Genomic DNA, 18,551 nt, shown 5'->3' with positions numbered 1-18,551 from the left:
GAATATCCCCTCTATGCATTATTATTTTGGCGAGGTGGAAGAGAGGAGGGAGATAACATACTAAAAAAGCAATTGTCTAATTATTCAGTGCAGAATTGGGAGGATTTTATGATCACCCTCATAATTAGATAATTAACAGATTCCCATGCTTTTGTGAAACTGACAGACAGGTTTTAAGTCAACTGTGCTGACTAAGTAAATGCGTTTGCAGATGCTTATACTGATACTCTGCTTTTAGTGAGTGGTAAAGCCAGCAGTTAAGCAGAATAGTTATACATTTAGTCAGAGCTGTTATTAATCAAATTAAACCCATAGTAATGGCCTTCCCAGCTAGAGAGCAGCCTATATAGTCCCACAGCTTTTTTATAAGATGGAGCTAGTTTGGGCGTGTGTTAGCATCTTGCAGGTCTGCACAGAATGTATGCAATGAAATTTGAAAAACTTGAAATTAGAGGGCTTTGCATTTAGCTTTTAATTCGTGCACATGCTCCAATTTTTAAGAAAGCTTACAAAGTTTCACAGGCTTATACTGAAAATTAGAGCTATCATTCTGACAAAGCTCCGTTTTTATCTTGAAATGTGCAAAAAAAAATCCATTTTTTACATCTTGACGAGAAAACAGACATTCTGAAAAAAAGTCATGAGAAGCAATATGACCTGGAGGAGAAATATATACTTTTTACCTTTATCTCACAGCATTCCTGTATTAAACTGCTAATATCCCTCTTGCTTGTAGCAATTATATTGTACATATTAAGTTACCTGTTTTTATGTGTAACAGTTAAATTCAAACTGTTATAATTAATAAAAAATAAGGTCAGTGGTTATTACAACCTTTCTTGAATAAATGAAACTCTTGAGAATCCAGCATGAGACCTGCTTCTAGTTCAGTGGTTCTGACTCAATGAGCATGTGATGTGATGTGTCTCGTTTAACAAAAAATGAAATAATAAATCTAGTCATAGTGACCTCTGCTATTTATAAGGCCCCTTGATTACACCTTGGTACATTACATACGTAAATGAAATTATAAGCTTCTAAGAATAATCTGCTGCTTAATCATCGTGATCAAGATCAGCAGAATCCGCCTAGTAGGGGATGATGATAAATAAATTTTAAAAAGCACAAATATGACAGTTGCATTGAAATTATATTAAGGGCCCAGTTTAACTGGATACGGACAAGGAAATGAATGCAGAGTTAAGAACAGAGTAGTTCTCTATCAGGTGGGCCTCAAAACAAGGGTGGATGTGAGATATTTAGAGTCCCCATAACTGATATATGCCAACTCATGTAGGGGAGCCTGAGGCAACAGAACGGAGCATTCTGCTGCAGTGGTATGCTCTCCTTTTCTCTCCAGTCTCAATGGAAGCTCCTCTGCCAGGGCTGTGCAGAGTTGGAACAGGTAGAGGCAGGAAGGAAAGGGGAAAACTGGCTAGATTCCCTGCTCCAAAACCACCTTCATGCAATGAACCTGCTCTCTAGCACAGGGAAGAGGCTCCAGGAGGCACGGCTGGAGGGCATGGTTATCTTTGGCAGTGCTGTGAGGAAGCCAAAGCGAGTAAGGCCAGAGAGTGCCAAAGGTGAAATGTCAGAGTCCCCCAAGCTCTTTAGGTTCCTCTGCAGGGCATGAGGAACACACTACCTGCGACCTGATCAACTGGGAAACTTCAGGGGACAGTTCTCAGCTGACCTAAGTTGCCATAGCTCCACTGACTTCAATGGAGCTATTCCATTGACTTAAATAGAGCGATATAATTTACACCAGATGAGGATCTGCTTCCAGGAAGGGAACATCAGGGAGTTTTCCTCCTCAACATCCTTCTTCCTGCAGTTTATTTTATTTTTCAATCCTTCAGACCATTTCATTTCTTCTCCAAAATGTGCTTGTTCACTCCAATAACTGCACTAGCACAATATCTAAAACACAATTATGTGAGTTAAAGGCAAACTATTGGGCATTTCCTTTCATTTTCTTTGGGGGTTTAAATCAAACTTTAGGAAACTTTAAAATTTAATGAATGTTTTTCTTTTTCTTTTAACTTATAACTGTAGAATAAAATGGAGAAACCCTCCACTGACATAACAGCTCCTTCTGACTATTTTAAAAAGCAATTTTGCCAGGAATTTGCACTGTATTATAAAGTCTATCTGCGTGCTTGCTTATTATTGAATGACATGGGACTGTTTAGGAAGAAAAGTACATACAATTCTGGCAAAAATTAAAACTGACAAGCCATTTGAGTATGCAAAACAACACTGGAATTTTTATTTATTTTAGTTAGGTAGCGCAGCATCTATGCCTAGGTCTGTTGCATAGGCTGTAGAGCTGCAGTAAAAAAAAAAAAAAAAGATTCAGAGAAAGTATGTTATTGTCAGCATTCGAGTTGCTGCTTATCATAGTCAATTTAAACTTGGATAAGTTACCGAGGTAAACAAAAGACATTTAAAACTACAGGTCCTAAAATGGATAGAACATATCCTCTCCAGGGCTTTTCTCTGTTTTTCCTTTGCCAACACTCATGTCCATGCAGAGAATGTATGGTCTGACCCTGAACAGATATAATCCCACTGAGGTTGTTTATGAAGTAAGAACTATGCCTGGTCACAACTGTTTGCATTGTCAAGCCCCTTCAATTTCAGCTAAAACACAGAAGCCCAAAGCCACAAACACCGCTGTAGAACTCTCATTAAAGACAGTGGGACCACTCACAGAAGTGTTTGCAGGACTGAGCCCTAAAATAATCGCATTGCTGAACAACTCAAAATTTGCTGTATAGCTGAAGTGCTGACTGCCCCTGTACTTCTGGGCAGCACTCTAATCTTCCAACATACAGCTGGGCTCCCAATGCCAGCAGCATCCTCTGTTACAATCACTACCATAGACTTTACCAAAAACAGCCAAGGCAGCTCTTCGTTGAAATTTTAAGCATTAAAACCAGAGTGATTTATTTACAAAATGTAGTAATACATGAATAGGAGTGCCTTCAGGTATTTGGGTCTTTTTTCTTCTTTCTGCCATTTAAGCATCCCAGTGCTGGAAACTTAGACGCAACCAGAGAACCAGCAAATGAAACAGACCCACCGAGTTTAACTGGCTGAGTAAAGTGCAAGAAGCAAACACCATAAATGACAAACGTAATATTATTTTATATGCATATACCACCTTTCATTCCAAAGCCCTTCATACGTTGTGTACAAACAGCACCACTAAAATGCAGCCAGTCTTCAGGGTGGCAAACAAACTGATTTGCAGCACATAGCACAACACTGAGTATATAACATCAAATAGCATTTGTAATATTCCAGTTTTAATAGCGCTAGTAAGACAGTAGGTTTTTTATTTATTTATTTATTTTAAGTGTTATGTTGACAGAGTCTCTTTAAAGATGACCTTTGTACCAACAGAGTTAACATGCTAAAAACAAACACAGGTATGTTATAGAGTGACCTAAACTATTCTATGTGAGATTTTTATGAAATCTTTTTCAGACAAATGAACAATTAGACAAGAAGCCGTTAAACTTACCTCTCTGGAACCGGGAGCTTAGGACAAAGCTTAGAGGCCGCCTGTGAATTTGTAGTGTACTCAGATGACGGTAGTTCATAGCTACATAAATTTGATCCTGTTGAAAGAAAAACAATATTACAAGATCAAAAATCTAATATTCCTGTTCCAGTCCAGCAAATCATCTTAAAATGAATAATAGTCCTGATTCTCCACTCCATTACATTAGTTTCACATGACTAAAACTCCATTGACTTCAGAGTTACAAGAGACTACTAGAGAAAATGTTTTGTAATGGAATGTTGAATCAAGCCCATCGTATGTTGTATTAGATGGGCCCCTTACATCCATGGTTGGGTCATCCTCCTACCACCTTTGATCATCCAAGAGAGAAAGGCTAAATTCACAGTCCACTTTTAAAGGAAGGAGGACACAAATCACTAGACTCCTTGAAATAGTTCCCTCCCCCCTGACTGTTTCTTAATCATTCTTAATGCATCAAAATTGCAGACACACAACATCCATGATTAGGCATCGAAGGAACAGATTTTTATTGGTAAACCTTAATTTCACAGTACACCCACAAATTGAAAAAAAAAAATTTCCATCGATAGCGGTCAAAACTTACAGATGGGCAAAGTGAGAAAATGCTGCTTGAGAACGCAGCTTGATTTAAGAATATTTACTTTGTATATTTTGACGTGATGGTGCCGATTTGTGTTTTAATGGTTAGAAAGCTTTATCACTTTTGAATCTCATACTGTCAGTAAATAATTATTGTCTGATCCCCCCTTCCCCTAGTTTCCCACAACTGTGAAAATTTAAAATTGCTAAATACTGGGAAAAAATTGCTTATATACAAACAAATATTATCCATCAAAATTATACAAAAATAAAAATTAAATTCTGCCAAACCTATCCACGATGAAAAGAAATGATCCAGTTTTCTTTTTAAGCTACAATCCATGTGCTTTACAGAGAGCAAAGAGGGGACGAACTATTGAGGTTAAAGAGCGAGTTAGCTGAAGACCTGTACAGAGAAGTGCTCTTGTGTTTATATTGTCAAATTCTATAGATGCTCAGTAGCTCTAACAAAGCTGAATCCCTCTCCACGCACTGGCCAGTTAAACCATACTGGAGACCAGGTTGGCCACAATCGAGTTCAAACCATGCTTAAGCACAGTTTTTAAAACTGCGGAGCCAGCATCAACTGGGCTTAATGGTGCTGCACCACATAGCAGAATCTCCTCCCATTTACTACCACTGCAGAAAGGAGTCTTCTATTTGTACAGAGAAGGGGCACACAGCCTGGGAGTACCAGTGCAAAGTATCCCATGCAGTCTCAAGAGCCTCAATTGTATGGTTTAGATTTTTCAGGAAGAGATGAACATCTCTGTATTGAGCAGATCATTAAAGAAAGTCAGGTGGCTGAAATAGGCAATCAAGAATTAGGACTTCTGAATTCTAGTTCCAGTCCTGCCATTTAGATAATTACTCCGGAGGGCATTCTGCACCAAAACATAAAAAATTCTGCGCACAATATTTTAAAATTCTGCCAATTTTATTTGTCAAATCAATGTGGAGGCGCCAGCATGGCACTGGGGAGCACAGGCCACTGGCTGCACAGAGGTGGGAGATCACTGTGCAGCTCCCCCCAGGACACGTACTTAGCGGTGAGACTGCACCAAACCCTGATACAGTGCAAGGACCGGGCCTGGCCCAGAAACACCTCAGGGCCCTGCCCCTCCATTCCAGGTGTGGGCAGGCAGGCTCAGCAAGGCAGGATCCAAGTGTGGAGGGGCTTAGCGTGGGGGGATCCAGGTGTGGGTTAAGAAGTTTCTATGGGGGGCAATCTGGGTGTGGGTGGCTCAGTGGGGGATCCAAGTGCAGGGATAGGGAGATCTGGATGCACAGGGGCTTGTTGGGGGGTTCTAGGTGCAACAGTAATGGGACTCTGCAGGGGGGTCCATGTGAAGGTGGTTGAGCTCAGCAGGGAGAGGGGGGGATGACAGAGCTTGGCAGGGGGGGTCTGGTGTGGGGGTCCAGATGCTGGGGGAGTGGGGCTCATCGGGGGAGAGAGGCTCGGTGGGAGGGTCTGGATGTACAGAGGTTGGGTGGATGGGGGAGCAGCTCCCTGTACAGGGAATCCCTCCTCCTGCAGCTGAGGAGCGAGGGGTGCAGGAAGCAGGGGGGTGGAGGGGAGAAGGGAGTTTGCAGAACTTCCCCAGGGAGAGAAATCTGGGGGTGGGTCTGACTCAGCCTCAGATGCTGTGTGGGGAAGAGGAAGTCCTGTCCTCCCCAGCCCAGCCGGGACTAGCAGCTGAGTCCGGCTCAGGGTAGGAGCCACTAGCCGGGTCTTCCCCAGTCCTGCCCTTTGCCCCACAGTGATTTACCTCTTTGGTGGCTGCCCTGGGCACTTGAAACATACTGCTAAGGAGGGTCGCATGACCGCTCTTGTGGCTTCCCTTGGCTTTCCTGTCAGAAAGTCATTTTTCTGCAGGGAAGCAAAGAAATCTGCTCGGGAAATAAATTCTGAGCATTTGCAGAGGCCCAGAATTGCCCCAGGAGTAATGATGAAGCACTATGCCTCAGCTTACCTATCTGCAAAGTGGCTATAATACACCTGCCTATCTCAAAGAGGTGTTGCAAAACTTATTTGTATATCAGTATTTCTGCATTGTTCCTGGCTCTGGACACAGTACTGTTTAGTGGTAGTCTGGACAGACTAGTGGAATGTAAGGATATCCCTGTTTGCATTGTCCACAAGAACTGAATCTGGGATCTCTGGATCTAAACCCCCAAGCCTCTAATTCTAATTCAAATAGTAAAGGGCCATAACCAGGAGCATGGAGGAAATAGCAGATTCATGATCTTCCATATATGGTTTCTTCTCTAGAGGGAGACAGAACCACACTGGTAGCCTGAGTTACATAACATGGTAATTTGGCCCAGCTCTTCTGAAAGGTAGTGTGGGAAAGAGGAAAAGATTTATACTGTCATATTAGAGAGTGGGATTCTATTCCTAGCTCTCTCTGAAGTGAGACTGTGCGCCCTCTGAGTCACTCATCTGAAAAACAAATGAATGACAGTTGCCTGTAAGATAGGTGTATGAGACCTTGGTTAATAATGGTTATAAGTATGCAGAAATATTAACAGTAAGTCAGAAGGCAAAGTGGAATACATCTGATTGTCTCCGGACGAGCAGCTCAGTGCCCATTCCCTTGAGTACAGGGGTGCTATTTTGTGGGGTAGTTTGTCTCTCATCAAAAACACAATAGATCTTGCAACTGTAAGAGTGAATCTCAAGATGGATGATTCTTGACAGGTCTGCACTGTACAGGTTGGTGGAGGGAAGCTGAAGGCATTAACAGCTGGATAGTGGCAACCTGGGCTTTTGGTACCCAGGATGGGTAGGCCTGGAGGCGCTTGTAAATTTTGGGCAGGGTTTAATTCATTTGATCGTCCCAGCAGTTATTTACAGCTACCACCTTCCACATCCACACATTTGCCCCATATTTATGTGCACAGCTAAATCTAGTCAATGTGTCTACCAAAATGATCAGCAGTAAACAGTTAACCAGGATGCCATTTGTACTGCATTAGGTTTCAGAGTCAGCAGCCAATTAAGAAAAATGGGATCAGTTCCCTGCTCTAGCTATACAAGTGCTAGTAACATTACTTAAAAAAAAAAAAAAAATGAAACCTCAGATACTAGAGCATAGTTCTGCAGTAAATTGTGGCTATGGAATTTGCCCCAGAATCCACCAAATCAGAAACTTGCATGAGCGCTTATTTCACATGGTAAGATATGTTCCACTGCCAACCACTCTCTGTATAAAGGAGACAGGTTTGTAGGACAAGGAGAAGATCCTCATGTGCTTAAGACAAATTATTCCTATGGGGGACGAGCACAAGGGCTGTTCTCACAAAGATGACTTTCTTGAGCCCTTGCAAGTGCACAAAGGTTAAGGACATCAGAAAAAGAAACATATTGAGACTGACCAGCTCTTCTTCATTCTGTGTCTGCTGGACCTGACAATTTGCAATAATACTCAGTCAAATGCTAAACTGCTACAGGGAACAAATCTACCAAGAATGTATGCGCTAAGAACATACATAATTTAGACCTCCTATGCCAGAGATTTCTGTTTTTGTGTGTGTGTTTTTAAGAGGAGGCAGGAAAACAGTTTGACTTTCCACTCACTTCTAGAAAGAAAAACTACAGGTTTTAATGCTCCATCATGGGATCAAGAGGTGCTGGGCCAGATGGGGGAGGAGTCCAGTAATAAGATAGAGACTTTCACTTCCAGGTCACTGGTTTGAATCTGGTCCAGGTTAGTGGTAATCAAAAGGAGTTCTCACCTAACATTAATTCAGGGGCCTATGTGAACTGAGGAATGGTGCACACATGAGAACATCACAGACCTCACCATCACAAATGATACTCTTTACTGGCAACAGTAAAGAGGTTAACTATCAAATAGGCACAGCCATTGAACTATCTTCTCACTACAGGTGGTTCCAGCTGGTAGTGATTGAAGCAACAGACAAGGTGGAATAAGACAGACTGTACTGCTTACTATGTTCTACAGATACAGTGGACTTCATTCTCCAGCACTGCCACTTGGCATCTTTCAGAAACGTTAAATACACTTTTAAAGGGAGGGAGAATAGGCAGTTGGATATTCAGAGTTTCTTGAACTCCTAATTGTCTCACAGGAACATACAGTAGGCGCCAGTAAAGAGGAAGAATCAGAGGAAGGGAGAAATTAAAGCTCTCTATTAAATAGTTCTGGAATTCAGACTAAAGGAGGGAGTATTCTCTAGAGCCTACAAGAGAGTTCCAAGGAAGGAGACATTATTTACATCTTTATAAATGTCTCCAGATATATAAATATCTATAAGACTGCAAAGGAGGAATAGCAGAGATATCCAATCATGGTTGCCACAGCAACTAACTGGATTCAAAAATGAGATTAAGAAATATTTATCTATCCTACAGTGAGTCAGAGAAGCCTTAAAGATGTATTTTTATGGTCAGCTGCAATCCTTTATTTAAAAAAAGGAAGAATGCTGCCCGAGCCCTTTTGTCTTTTCTGTTCACCATTCTTTATCAGTAGATAGAAGCTTGAAAGCAAATATTACTGATTTCCTTTCCCTTTGGTACACAGCAATTCTCTCTCCTCCCACCTCCCTCACTCCCACAGATTTCTAATGGAGCTTAAAAATGAGTGTGGCTTTTTAGCTTACTTTATTTGCAATACAGAGTCATTGATGCAAGCACAATCCTGGGAGAAAGGTTCACTGGTTATAGTCCCACTCCCAGGAGCAGAACGCAAACATGTTTTGTGATTTTTTTTAAAGACTTGTTTCTGTTTTCAATATAAGTGTACCAGACAGTGCTGACAGATGCAGACAGTTCTAGACTAATGTGGAGGAATGCCCCCAAGACCTCCATGCAGTACTACTCAACCATAAACAATCAAACCAAAACATCAGTTGTATCTATTACAGCCATTCAAAACTGTACTTATATTCAAATAATGGCTTTAGGCTATATGAGGTCTGGCAGAAACCAAGTGGTGTAAAATCCGTTTCTCCTTGGCAACATGCCTTTAACTAGGAAACCTAACAGCACAACCAGGAGCTTCAATAATAATTCCTTGGCTGCGATTTCCTTAACAGTTTTCAGGAGTGAAAACCAACATTTTCTAACCTTTGCACATTTCCACAAAAATATGGAGAAAATATACAGTTCACTCCACATTATCTCCAACACATACAAAATCTGCTTCAAAGCAGTGCTTTGATTATTATGCATACAGATGAAGAGGCCATTACTGCTCAGACCAGAGACCACTGAGGCAATAGTTTCCCCTACCTACAGCTGCTTCCCGTTTCTTCACAATACCTATGTGCATTTTACTTTCATACCCATCCCAAAGAAATCTCTACAAAGTCAGCAGATTAGGCCTTTTGAACCCAACTCGGATAAGAAGACTAATTCAGTGTGTCTTCTCATTTCAGTTCAATTTTCAACCTACTGGTGTAATACAAACAGTGTGGGGTAGCTCTTGGCTTGTGCTCAAATCTGCGATACCCTCACCCTCAACTCAAAAAGATGCCTGAATTTGACCTAATCAGCTTGATTTCCTTTACTATTTTAATTCGGGTCAGCCTCTGCAGCAGACCTTTTTCCTTTAGTCTTTTATTTCAGTAACTGCCCCAGGCGTGGCATCCACCTGCGCCTCTGCTGGATTGGCCTGGCTACAGACCTCTGCAAGTGAGATCCAGGCCAAGATGTTTAAAAATAGAAGCCTAATTCTAGGCTCTTAAATCCACATTTAGTCATTAGTGGCCTAATTTTAAGTGCTGAACAGCCAGCAGTTCCCACGAAGGTTAAGATGCCACACACTCAGCACTTTTGACAAATCAGACCACTTGTTTAGAAGCATATGGCTAATTTTAGGTTCCTACTTTCAGAAATTTTGACCCCAGATTTCATAGCACATGCATATATAAAGGCAGTTTTTTGTGAGCAGTGGGACATGATGAGAAAGAAAATGAAAAAAATTGAATTGTCTTAAAAAGTTATTTTAATTCAATCTGGCCAACAAGCACTATGTGCATCCATGGTAACTATTCGATGACTGCATGGAGTCACTACAGGGCAGAGTTAAGGTTGTTTGGGTCCTTTAACTGCATTTTCACACATTAAATTTAAAATCCAAACACACTAGCCTGAAAAGTTATAAACCCAAGAAATTGAGAGTTGGTTTTGGGATAGTTATGATATCCCTGTAATGTTTCTTATCTTAACGTACATATAAGTATTTCCAACCTTCCTCCAACCTTAATCTAATTCTTTTCTGGGAATATTATACAATCCTAACTAAATACAACAGTCATTAATTTAGCTTAATTACAATCCAGTTATTCAGATGTAGCCTGTGCACAAGATTTCAATGGAGAGCAAACAATGCAGAAAGTTTGAAGAATGTGTTATTCCATTATGAAGATCATCTGAGACATTACAAGGTCTGACACCAAACAAACACTAAATTTCTTAAAGGTTCCATTCCGAATTAATTTCAACCCAGGTTAGTTAATGGATTTACTTTCAAATTCTCAGAAATATCCTGTATTCAGTGGATGCCATAATTTTGGCATGGACACGCTATTCTTCATACTTAAGGTTGAGTTGAGTCTGGGTTAAAGCAGATTCAACCTTTTTCTTAACTACGGAGCTGTAACCAGCACTATCATAACATTTAGAATGCAGGCAGTAAACTTCCAGCAAATACAAGTTTAACTGAATCAAGCTTTCGATCCTAAACAGTTGATCTACACCTCTATCCCGATATAACGCAACCTGATATAACACGAATTCGGATATAACGCAGTAAAGCAGCGGTCCGGGGGGCGGGGCTGCGCACTCCGGCGGATCAAAGCAAGTTCGATATAACGCGGTTTCACCTATAACGCAGTAAGATTTTTTGGCTCCTGAGGACAGCGTTATATCGGGGTAGAGGTGTAGTTTTAAACAGAAGTACCAGCAGGGGATGACACGATTTCTAAGCCATAACTATATTCTCACAATCTTGCATAGTGTTCATCAGTGATCTTGTACTCTGGTTACATACTTTTTGGGGGGGGGGGGGGGGGGGGCTAATTTAGTTACAACATGAAAGCTCAGTTTAGATTCAGCATCTACTTTATTTTGAAATTCTGCATTATTAACATTCTAATTGGTTTACCTCAGACCTAAAATGACTGGCCCATGAGCGAATATGGATTAGAAAACAGGGATCAGAGCCCTTGAGTACTTTTGGCTGACACTTCCCTGCAATAAGTGCTAGACTTCAGATACCCTGGTCTAAGTTTACAAGAACCAAGGCAACTCCATTTAATGCCAATTTTAAAACATTTCACAAGCTCTTGTTTTTTATACAGCAAGTGCCAAGGAATTTTGGTTAGCCTGGATCACCTTTAGCACAAGATGCAGTAAATTTTAGCAAAGCGCGTAGCCTTTGGTTCAGTTCGACAAAGACAGTCATGCCAAATATACTGTAGTTATCACAGGATAATAAGGGAATTTTGATTTCCCAGCACAAGTTAGACTTACACAGAAAAACAACACTAGTCAAGACAAGAGGAAGACACTAGGCTTAAGTGGCCACGTTTAAATATTTCAAGAGGCTCTGATGAAGAAATTCTCCTACTGAATTCTTCAGTTTAGTTGCACTAGAAGGCCACTGTACATCAGATAAGACAAAAATGAGAGGTAACCAAACTAAAGCCACTCTCGGACACTTGAAATTGAAGAGTTAACGGAAGTCAGCACCTCCTTGCCTTCACCAAATGGGGCTCCAGGCAAACAATTCTCTGCTCTGTGCTCAAAACAGTAACACTGTCACTATCAGCTAATGAGCAGAAGTGTTTTGCCATGAGGTGCAAAAAGATCAAGTGCCAAGGTCTAAGGAAAAAACCCACTAACCATAGTAATGACAGCTGAATGACAGAACAATTTGAAGGGATTTTTGCCAAATATTTACATTTGGCTTCCTCACCTTTCAAAGTCCCAAAGTTGGTCACCTATCTGAGGGCTTGTCTACACTACTGCTTAACTCTGTTATAATTATTCCAGCATGCCTTAAGGTGGTCATATTGATATCACCATGGATAACAAAGCAGAACAGTTCGGGAGGAGGGGGGGAGAAGAGAGGAATTGAGTCCGTTTCGTTCAACCGTATAGTTTCCCTTATGCTTACCTCACACAAAATACAATAAGAATGTTGAAAAATAGGGAATTGCATTGCAGTACTGAATGAAAACAGGATTACCACCCACTCATTGGCAGACACCATGCTCCAGTGCAGTTCAATAGCAGTACTGATCTCACCAATCCAATTCTTGCTAGAATGACTCAGCAGTGTAGGAAGGCTACCTGGAGCAGTAGCTTGAGGGAGCTTCCAGAATGCAGGGGCACAGGTCCATAAAATGTAAAACCGCTTTGGTCAAGTTCCTGTTAGGTCTTGCCTTTTTTTCTTCTTCAAGAAAATGAACTTTAAAAAGGAGATTCATGTAGATAACAGGGCAGGACAAATGGCTACCGTTAGGTTTTAGTTTTATAAAAATACTAGAGACTATTCCCCATCATGTTTTGTCAATTCATTTTTAGTTCTGCTAAGTCTAAGGCATCTTTATCTGACTTATATCTATGAATACTAAACAAACATATTTGGCTCCAGAGGAAAAAATGGATGTGCTTTCCTCATACCATTAGATTCTGCAAATTTCTGAACATCAGCCAAAGTTTTTAGCTCTTTCCTTGGGCAAGCTGCTACACACAGGGCAATGGATTTGATCTTCCGATGTACCAGGTCTACGTTGCATGGATCCAAAAAGAACACATACCTACAATAGGACAAAAACAAACAAGTGGCTGAATTATTTATATTGTAAGGACAAACTTAAATTTGTTTCTAGCAGAAAAATTCTACCAAGACATCAACAAATAATGTCAACCATAACAATAATTTCAGGATTCCTTATTTTAGGACAATACCAATGTGGCATAAGCACATACAGAAAGAAACTAATAGAGGTTGAATGTATGCACTATAGGATCCTTGAATGTACAGACTGATATTGTACAATGGGCATACTCTAAAACATTTGATCAGGCTTCAGTACATTCAAGTGGCATTGTTTGTACAGCCTCAGCACTTCTATTATAAACGAGCTTCCACAGTTATAAACAGGCTGTGAACATTAACTCCTGTTTGAAACATAACTTGAAGATCTCCAGTCTTTTCCCCTGAAATACAAAGTGGAAAAAAAACAAAACAGAAAGGTTGTATGTATACCATAAAAAGAAATGAAAAGAAAAGAAAGCTCAGGATGCTTTAATAAACGTACGTAACTCAAATAACTCAAGCTTTTTGTTTTAAATTGATTTTTCACACCACTAGTCCATAATATTGAATAGATCATTTTGATATTTATTTAGAAGCATAAAAATTGTTACGCTATTTCAGGTACCTCTATCTACTGTGTAAGTGCAGTATTTTAAATTTCGCCTTTCCATGAACTCTATCATGATTTAAAAAACACCCAAAGTTGTGAAATGTGCATTGTTTATCAACTCCCTAGCAAACATCTCCTTCCTATAGATGTCTTATCTCAAAACCTAACTCTGGAGCTAGTCTCATTCATTCAAAACGTTAAGAACATGTACTATTTCTATTAAACACATTGATGAAAAATCTCTTCTGATCTCAGAAAGCCTATTTCAAATCATAGTACACTTGGAGACAGTTAAATGATTTTGCAACAGGTACATGATGAAGTACACTAGCAAAAATATTTTTCAGTTGATCCAACTGTTGAAATGCTTCTCAGCCCAGTGCACTAGCAAAAATACCATTATAGACCATTTAAACAGTTTTGCTGGTTTTGATTCCTTGAGGGTTTTTTTATTTTATTTATGTATTTATTTATTTATTTTTAGGACAAAAAGCACTTTCTTGCTAAAAGTGAAGAGGAACTGAAAATTGTTAGATCCTCATTAAGTTTTACACCACACTCCTTAAGGGAATACCTCTGAAACTACATTACTAATAAAGGACCTCTATGGGAAATGCAAAGATGTCCAAGTGTATGTTTATTGTTAAATAATCAGAACAGGCTATGTCTAATTCACAGTGTCAGATAGTGGGAACAGAAAATATCACTTGTGTCATACAATCTGACCCTTTGCACATAGGCTCTCTACTGTTCCTGGCTTTTCTCACATCATTTTGACTATATGCAGTGATGGTGCCTCACTCTGGGTAGTCAGTTCTATTATCCAATCTCAATGTACAAAAGTTATTACTATTTAGCCTCAATTTCTCAGTTTCTAGTTTCACGTCCTACCTTCTGAAATGGAATCAATCCCTGTCATCATTTATATTAACTTGAATGTATTTATAAACTGCTCATGTTCTCCCCTGAATGTTCTTTTTCCTGGTGAAACTGTAGTGCTTTCAGTCTCCCTAGGTATTATCCTCCACTCCTTGGATTATTTTTTCATTTCTGTTTCCCCTGCATACTATATCCATCCAATACTGTACAAACATTATGGGCTGTGACAACTGGAAACTTTGAACTTCACATTCTATCCGGCAGCTGATTTCAAAGGTAACTACACATAGTAATACATGTGTATTAAGCCTCTGATTCCCCATTTCTCTCAGCAAAAGCACAATCTCCACTATTTAAAACACTTTTGAGTAGCTAGAATTTTAATACTAATATTAAAAAAATACTAGAAAAATAAAATATACAAGACAGGTGGTAATCCTAGTCTTACCCCCAAAGGGGAATAGCTTTCACTGAGATACTATACCAGGAATAATAACACATAGCAGCACAACTGAATCGGGAATCCTTTGGCAAGAGCAAGTTAGGAGAGACAGTCCACTCCCTTTGTTTATTTGAGTTCTTGCTATTAGTAGAGAGGTACAGTTTCAATGGAAGGGGAAAATTACAGAGATTATTTTATGAGGAAAATCCTGTAATTTTGAGCTTGGTCCTGTAATTTACAGGTATAGCATAGCTCTATGGTGTCATCTACGTTCCTAATAGGAGCATTCTGTTATCGGATCATTGAATAGATACATATAACCTAAACACTAAAGTACTCCTTGGTTTAGAGTACGTTTGACAGGCAAAGTTTTCAATACAGCTTCAGAATGAAACTGGAAACTGTGGTGGTGTCTGCAACCTTAAATCATACTTTTTGAGAGTTACGGAGTGCTTCTTGTGAGGTGCTGAACACCCTTCAGTTCCCACTGACTTCAGTGAGTCATACGCAGCACCTCACAGGATCAGGCCCTTAAGGTAGAAAAGTTGACTCTGGAATTAGAAAAGCAACGTAAGTTCACTATGCTGTCCAACACTGTCACTTCTTGGGTTCCTGAGATTGGGGGGCTCTTAGACTTCTGTAGGAAACCTACCTGAAGTAAAATACTTCTTCAGTCTTCTTCTAAGAGGGACCCCAGTTCATGCACTGACATGACTTGTGTCCAGGGGCAGGTCTACACTAACCCCCCAATTCGAACTAAGGTACGCAACTTCAGCTACGTGAATAACGTAGCTGAAGTTCTAAGTACCTTAGTTCGAACTTACCTCGGTCCACACGCGGCAGGCAGGCTCCCCCGTCGACTCCGCGGTACGTCTCTCGCCAAGCTGGAGTACCGCAGTCGACGGCGAGCACTTCCGGGTTCGACTTATCGCGTCCAGACAAGACGCGATAAGTCGAACCCAGAAGTTCGATCGCTCGCCGCCGAACTACCGGGTAAGTGTAGACCTACCCCAGAAGAGCAACTTATTCAAGGGTTGCCTCTCTGACTGGTGTTTCGTAAGACTTTTCTGGTCCTAGCAGAGTGAAACAATTGGCGATTCTCATACTACTGGAAGTTGCAATTGTGACAAAATATTTGAAGTCACTTTGTGCTCCTGGACGAGACTGGTTAGGGATGATTTTAGTCAGTTGTTCGCATGCTTTTTTGGGTGATGCAACCAAATAGTTTAACATCAAGAGGGAACGAATGGATTGTTTCTGGAGGCATGTCCCGGAATGCTGATACATATTGTTGGCAGGCTAGGTTGTTGCAGAATAGGGATCCACACCAGAAAATAGCATTTCACAGGTTCTTGTACAGGAAAGCCAGAGTTAATTTAATGGATCTGAGCTGCTTAGAATTCCTGTCTGTACTCTTGAAGAGTCTCTTGGATGAAACATGGAGTAGGGTGATTGAGAGGGCTCTACGTGCTGATATTATGAATATTACCATTGTAATGGGGAAAGATTTGAAGCCCCTTTTAAAGAGCTCTTTATCTTCTAGTCTAAAAAATCCTCTAGAGACTCCGTTCCCTGTGATCACAGTTTTCCAGCGGCCAGGAGCAATCTTGGCTGAGATGAAGAAAGAAGGTGTCAGTTCTGAGAACTTGAGTCTGAGAACTTGACCAATCAACTTAACCCTTTAAACATGTCACAGCTTTGAGTGGCTCTTGATAAACTTCTTCCTCTTTACACTGAGCCATCACAAGAGATTCTTCTATTAAGATGACTGTTGTGCTCTTTTAATGCTTCATACCATGGAGGTCTTGAGCTAGAGGGAGTTGGGAGGAAGGGTCTGCTATTTTTAATGGCTAAGTAGAAACAGGTCAGTGAGCTCATTAACATTGCCCTGTAAAAATTACCTGAATCCAACTGACTGTTCCCAGTGCAGATCGGGAGAGTTCACCCACCTCTTCTAATGATTTAAATGACCACTTATGGCAGCTAGTTGACTGAGCACAAAGCTGGTTTGAGTTTTGTTTTCTTCATGGCTTTTCACTTTCTGGGGTGAGGTTTGGCTACAGAGTGGGAAAGGCTCAGTGAAAGATGTCAGAGGAAATCTAAAGCACCCAGGGACCTCTGGCACCAATGAAGATCCATGGTAAGTCACTACAGAACCCATTTCAGTTCTGCCTAAAGAACTGTGAAATTATAGTTCCAAACATGAAGGATACAAGTAATCCAAAGTACACTAGTTAAGACAGCCACGCAAACAAAGGTCATTATTTATCTTACTTGGGCTGGTTCAACTCACTTCAAGATTACACTGCAGGAACAGGAAAATAATGAATTGTACCATAATAAACCTATACATACTAGAGGTGTACATTTTTAGTTGGTCTATGCTTTAAGACAGCCAACATACTGGATTAATGAAATTACAAGATTTTTGTGGAGTGTTTTCATAATCCAAAACATTTTTTGAGAACCAATAGAAAAAAAAAACTTCTGAAATATGAGAAGAGGGAGGAGAATTATAGAGGCAAAAATACTTGATTAAACTGATGTAATTGTGGACATGCCCAGTTTTTGGCCAACCCCAGTAACTATCTGGAATTTTAAACTCTTCATCAGTACATGCCTACATCTATAATTTTTCTTAAATTTCATTCAAAGGTAAATTGTAATATCAAAGCTACAGGTTTAAATGTTCAGAAATCAGAATATGAAAGTTCAAGTTCACAGCGAAGTTAACTGCCGAAGCGCATATCTTGTGGCATACATTTAACAAGCTTAAATATATACATTTAAACCAACACAGAAAAAGAAAATGTGTCAAGTGTAGCTTTTTTCATCCTTGACTATTATTGCTTTTAAGTTTACATCATGGTAACATTGATTTTTTGGGTGTGTGTGTGTGTGTGTGTGTGTGTGTGTGTGTGTGTGTGTGTGTGTGTGTGTGTGTACTTTTCCACCGCCACCCCCCAAAAAAAGAAAAAAATCCGAGCTACTACAGAAATATATGGTTTTAAATTAACATGAAGTCACATAAGGAAAGAAATGGAGAGAGAATCAACAGTCCCTTCACATGACCAATAGGCTTACTGGGCAAATGCCCGATTACCCCATCCATGCCTGTTCAGTCACGCTGAAAAAAAGTTAGCAGAAGTTAAATATAAAAGTGAGAAGAGGCAAAGATATTGTTTTGTTTTCCAAGTATCCTGTGTTCTTCTATTTTAAAACCACAATCAGTTAACCTTTAACTGTGCAGCAAGCTAGCACAATATACAAGTCTGTCTTGGCTTGGAGCATCTTGTATGTGCCTACGTTTGTAGATTTCATTGATTTCCTGTCATCCCTCAAGACATCTCTAGACGTTTAAATGAGCACTGTGCAGAACCACTGTTCACTGCAATCGACAAGCATCTAATTGCAAGAATGGAGAGATGAATTAAAATGTTCACCCAATTCATACCAGTTCTGGGTGGGTCATTTAGAATTTAGCTCATGTATTTTCTCTGCATGTATGCTACAAACTTCCCATTTGTCCATTTGCTACCTGCATGCACTGAGTAAAGAGCCCATTAATTAAAGTCTTTGCTTCTGGGGGATCAAGAGAATTTGCTAGCATTTGAAAGTCACTGGCTGACAATTCTCTGAAGCAGGGTATTTCTTCTTGTAGTTTTTGTGAAGGATATATACTATAGCAGGGGT

At 40.2% G+C, this 18,551-nt stretch overlaps 1 protein-coding gene across 1 annotated transcript in view; it reads right to left on the bottom strand.

The window, feature by feature from the left end:
* Window positions 1–18,551, bottom strand: part of SLC44A1 (solute carrier family 44 member 1) — a 97,335-nt gene that overhangs the window by 24,522 nt on the left and 54,262 nt on the right. Inside the window, exons 4-5 of the mRNA XM_065406244.1 lie at window positions 12,789–12,925; window positions 3,530–3,626 (exon numbers count right to left, since the gene is read on the bottom strand). Of these exons, the coding sequence (XP_065262316.1) occupies window positions 3,530–3,626; window positions 12,789–12,925 (234 nt within the window). The remainder of the gene's footprint in view (window positions 1–3,529; window positions 3,627–12,788; window positions 12,926–18,551) is intronic.

Source organism: Emys orbicularis, chromosome 6 (genome assembly GCF_028017835.1).
Source record: "Emys orbicularis isolate rEmyOrb1 chromosome 6, rEmyOrb1.hap1, whole genome shotgun sequence".
In the NCBI taxonomy this organism is placed as follows: Eukaryota; Metazoa; Chordata; order Testudines; family Emydidae; genus Emys; species Emys orbicularis.
The sequence above is the reverse complement of the archived record's forward strand: the minus strand, read 5'-3'. Positions and strand labels throughout refer to the sequence as shown.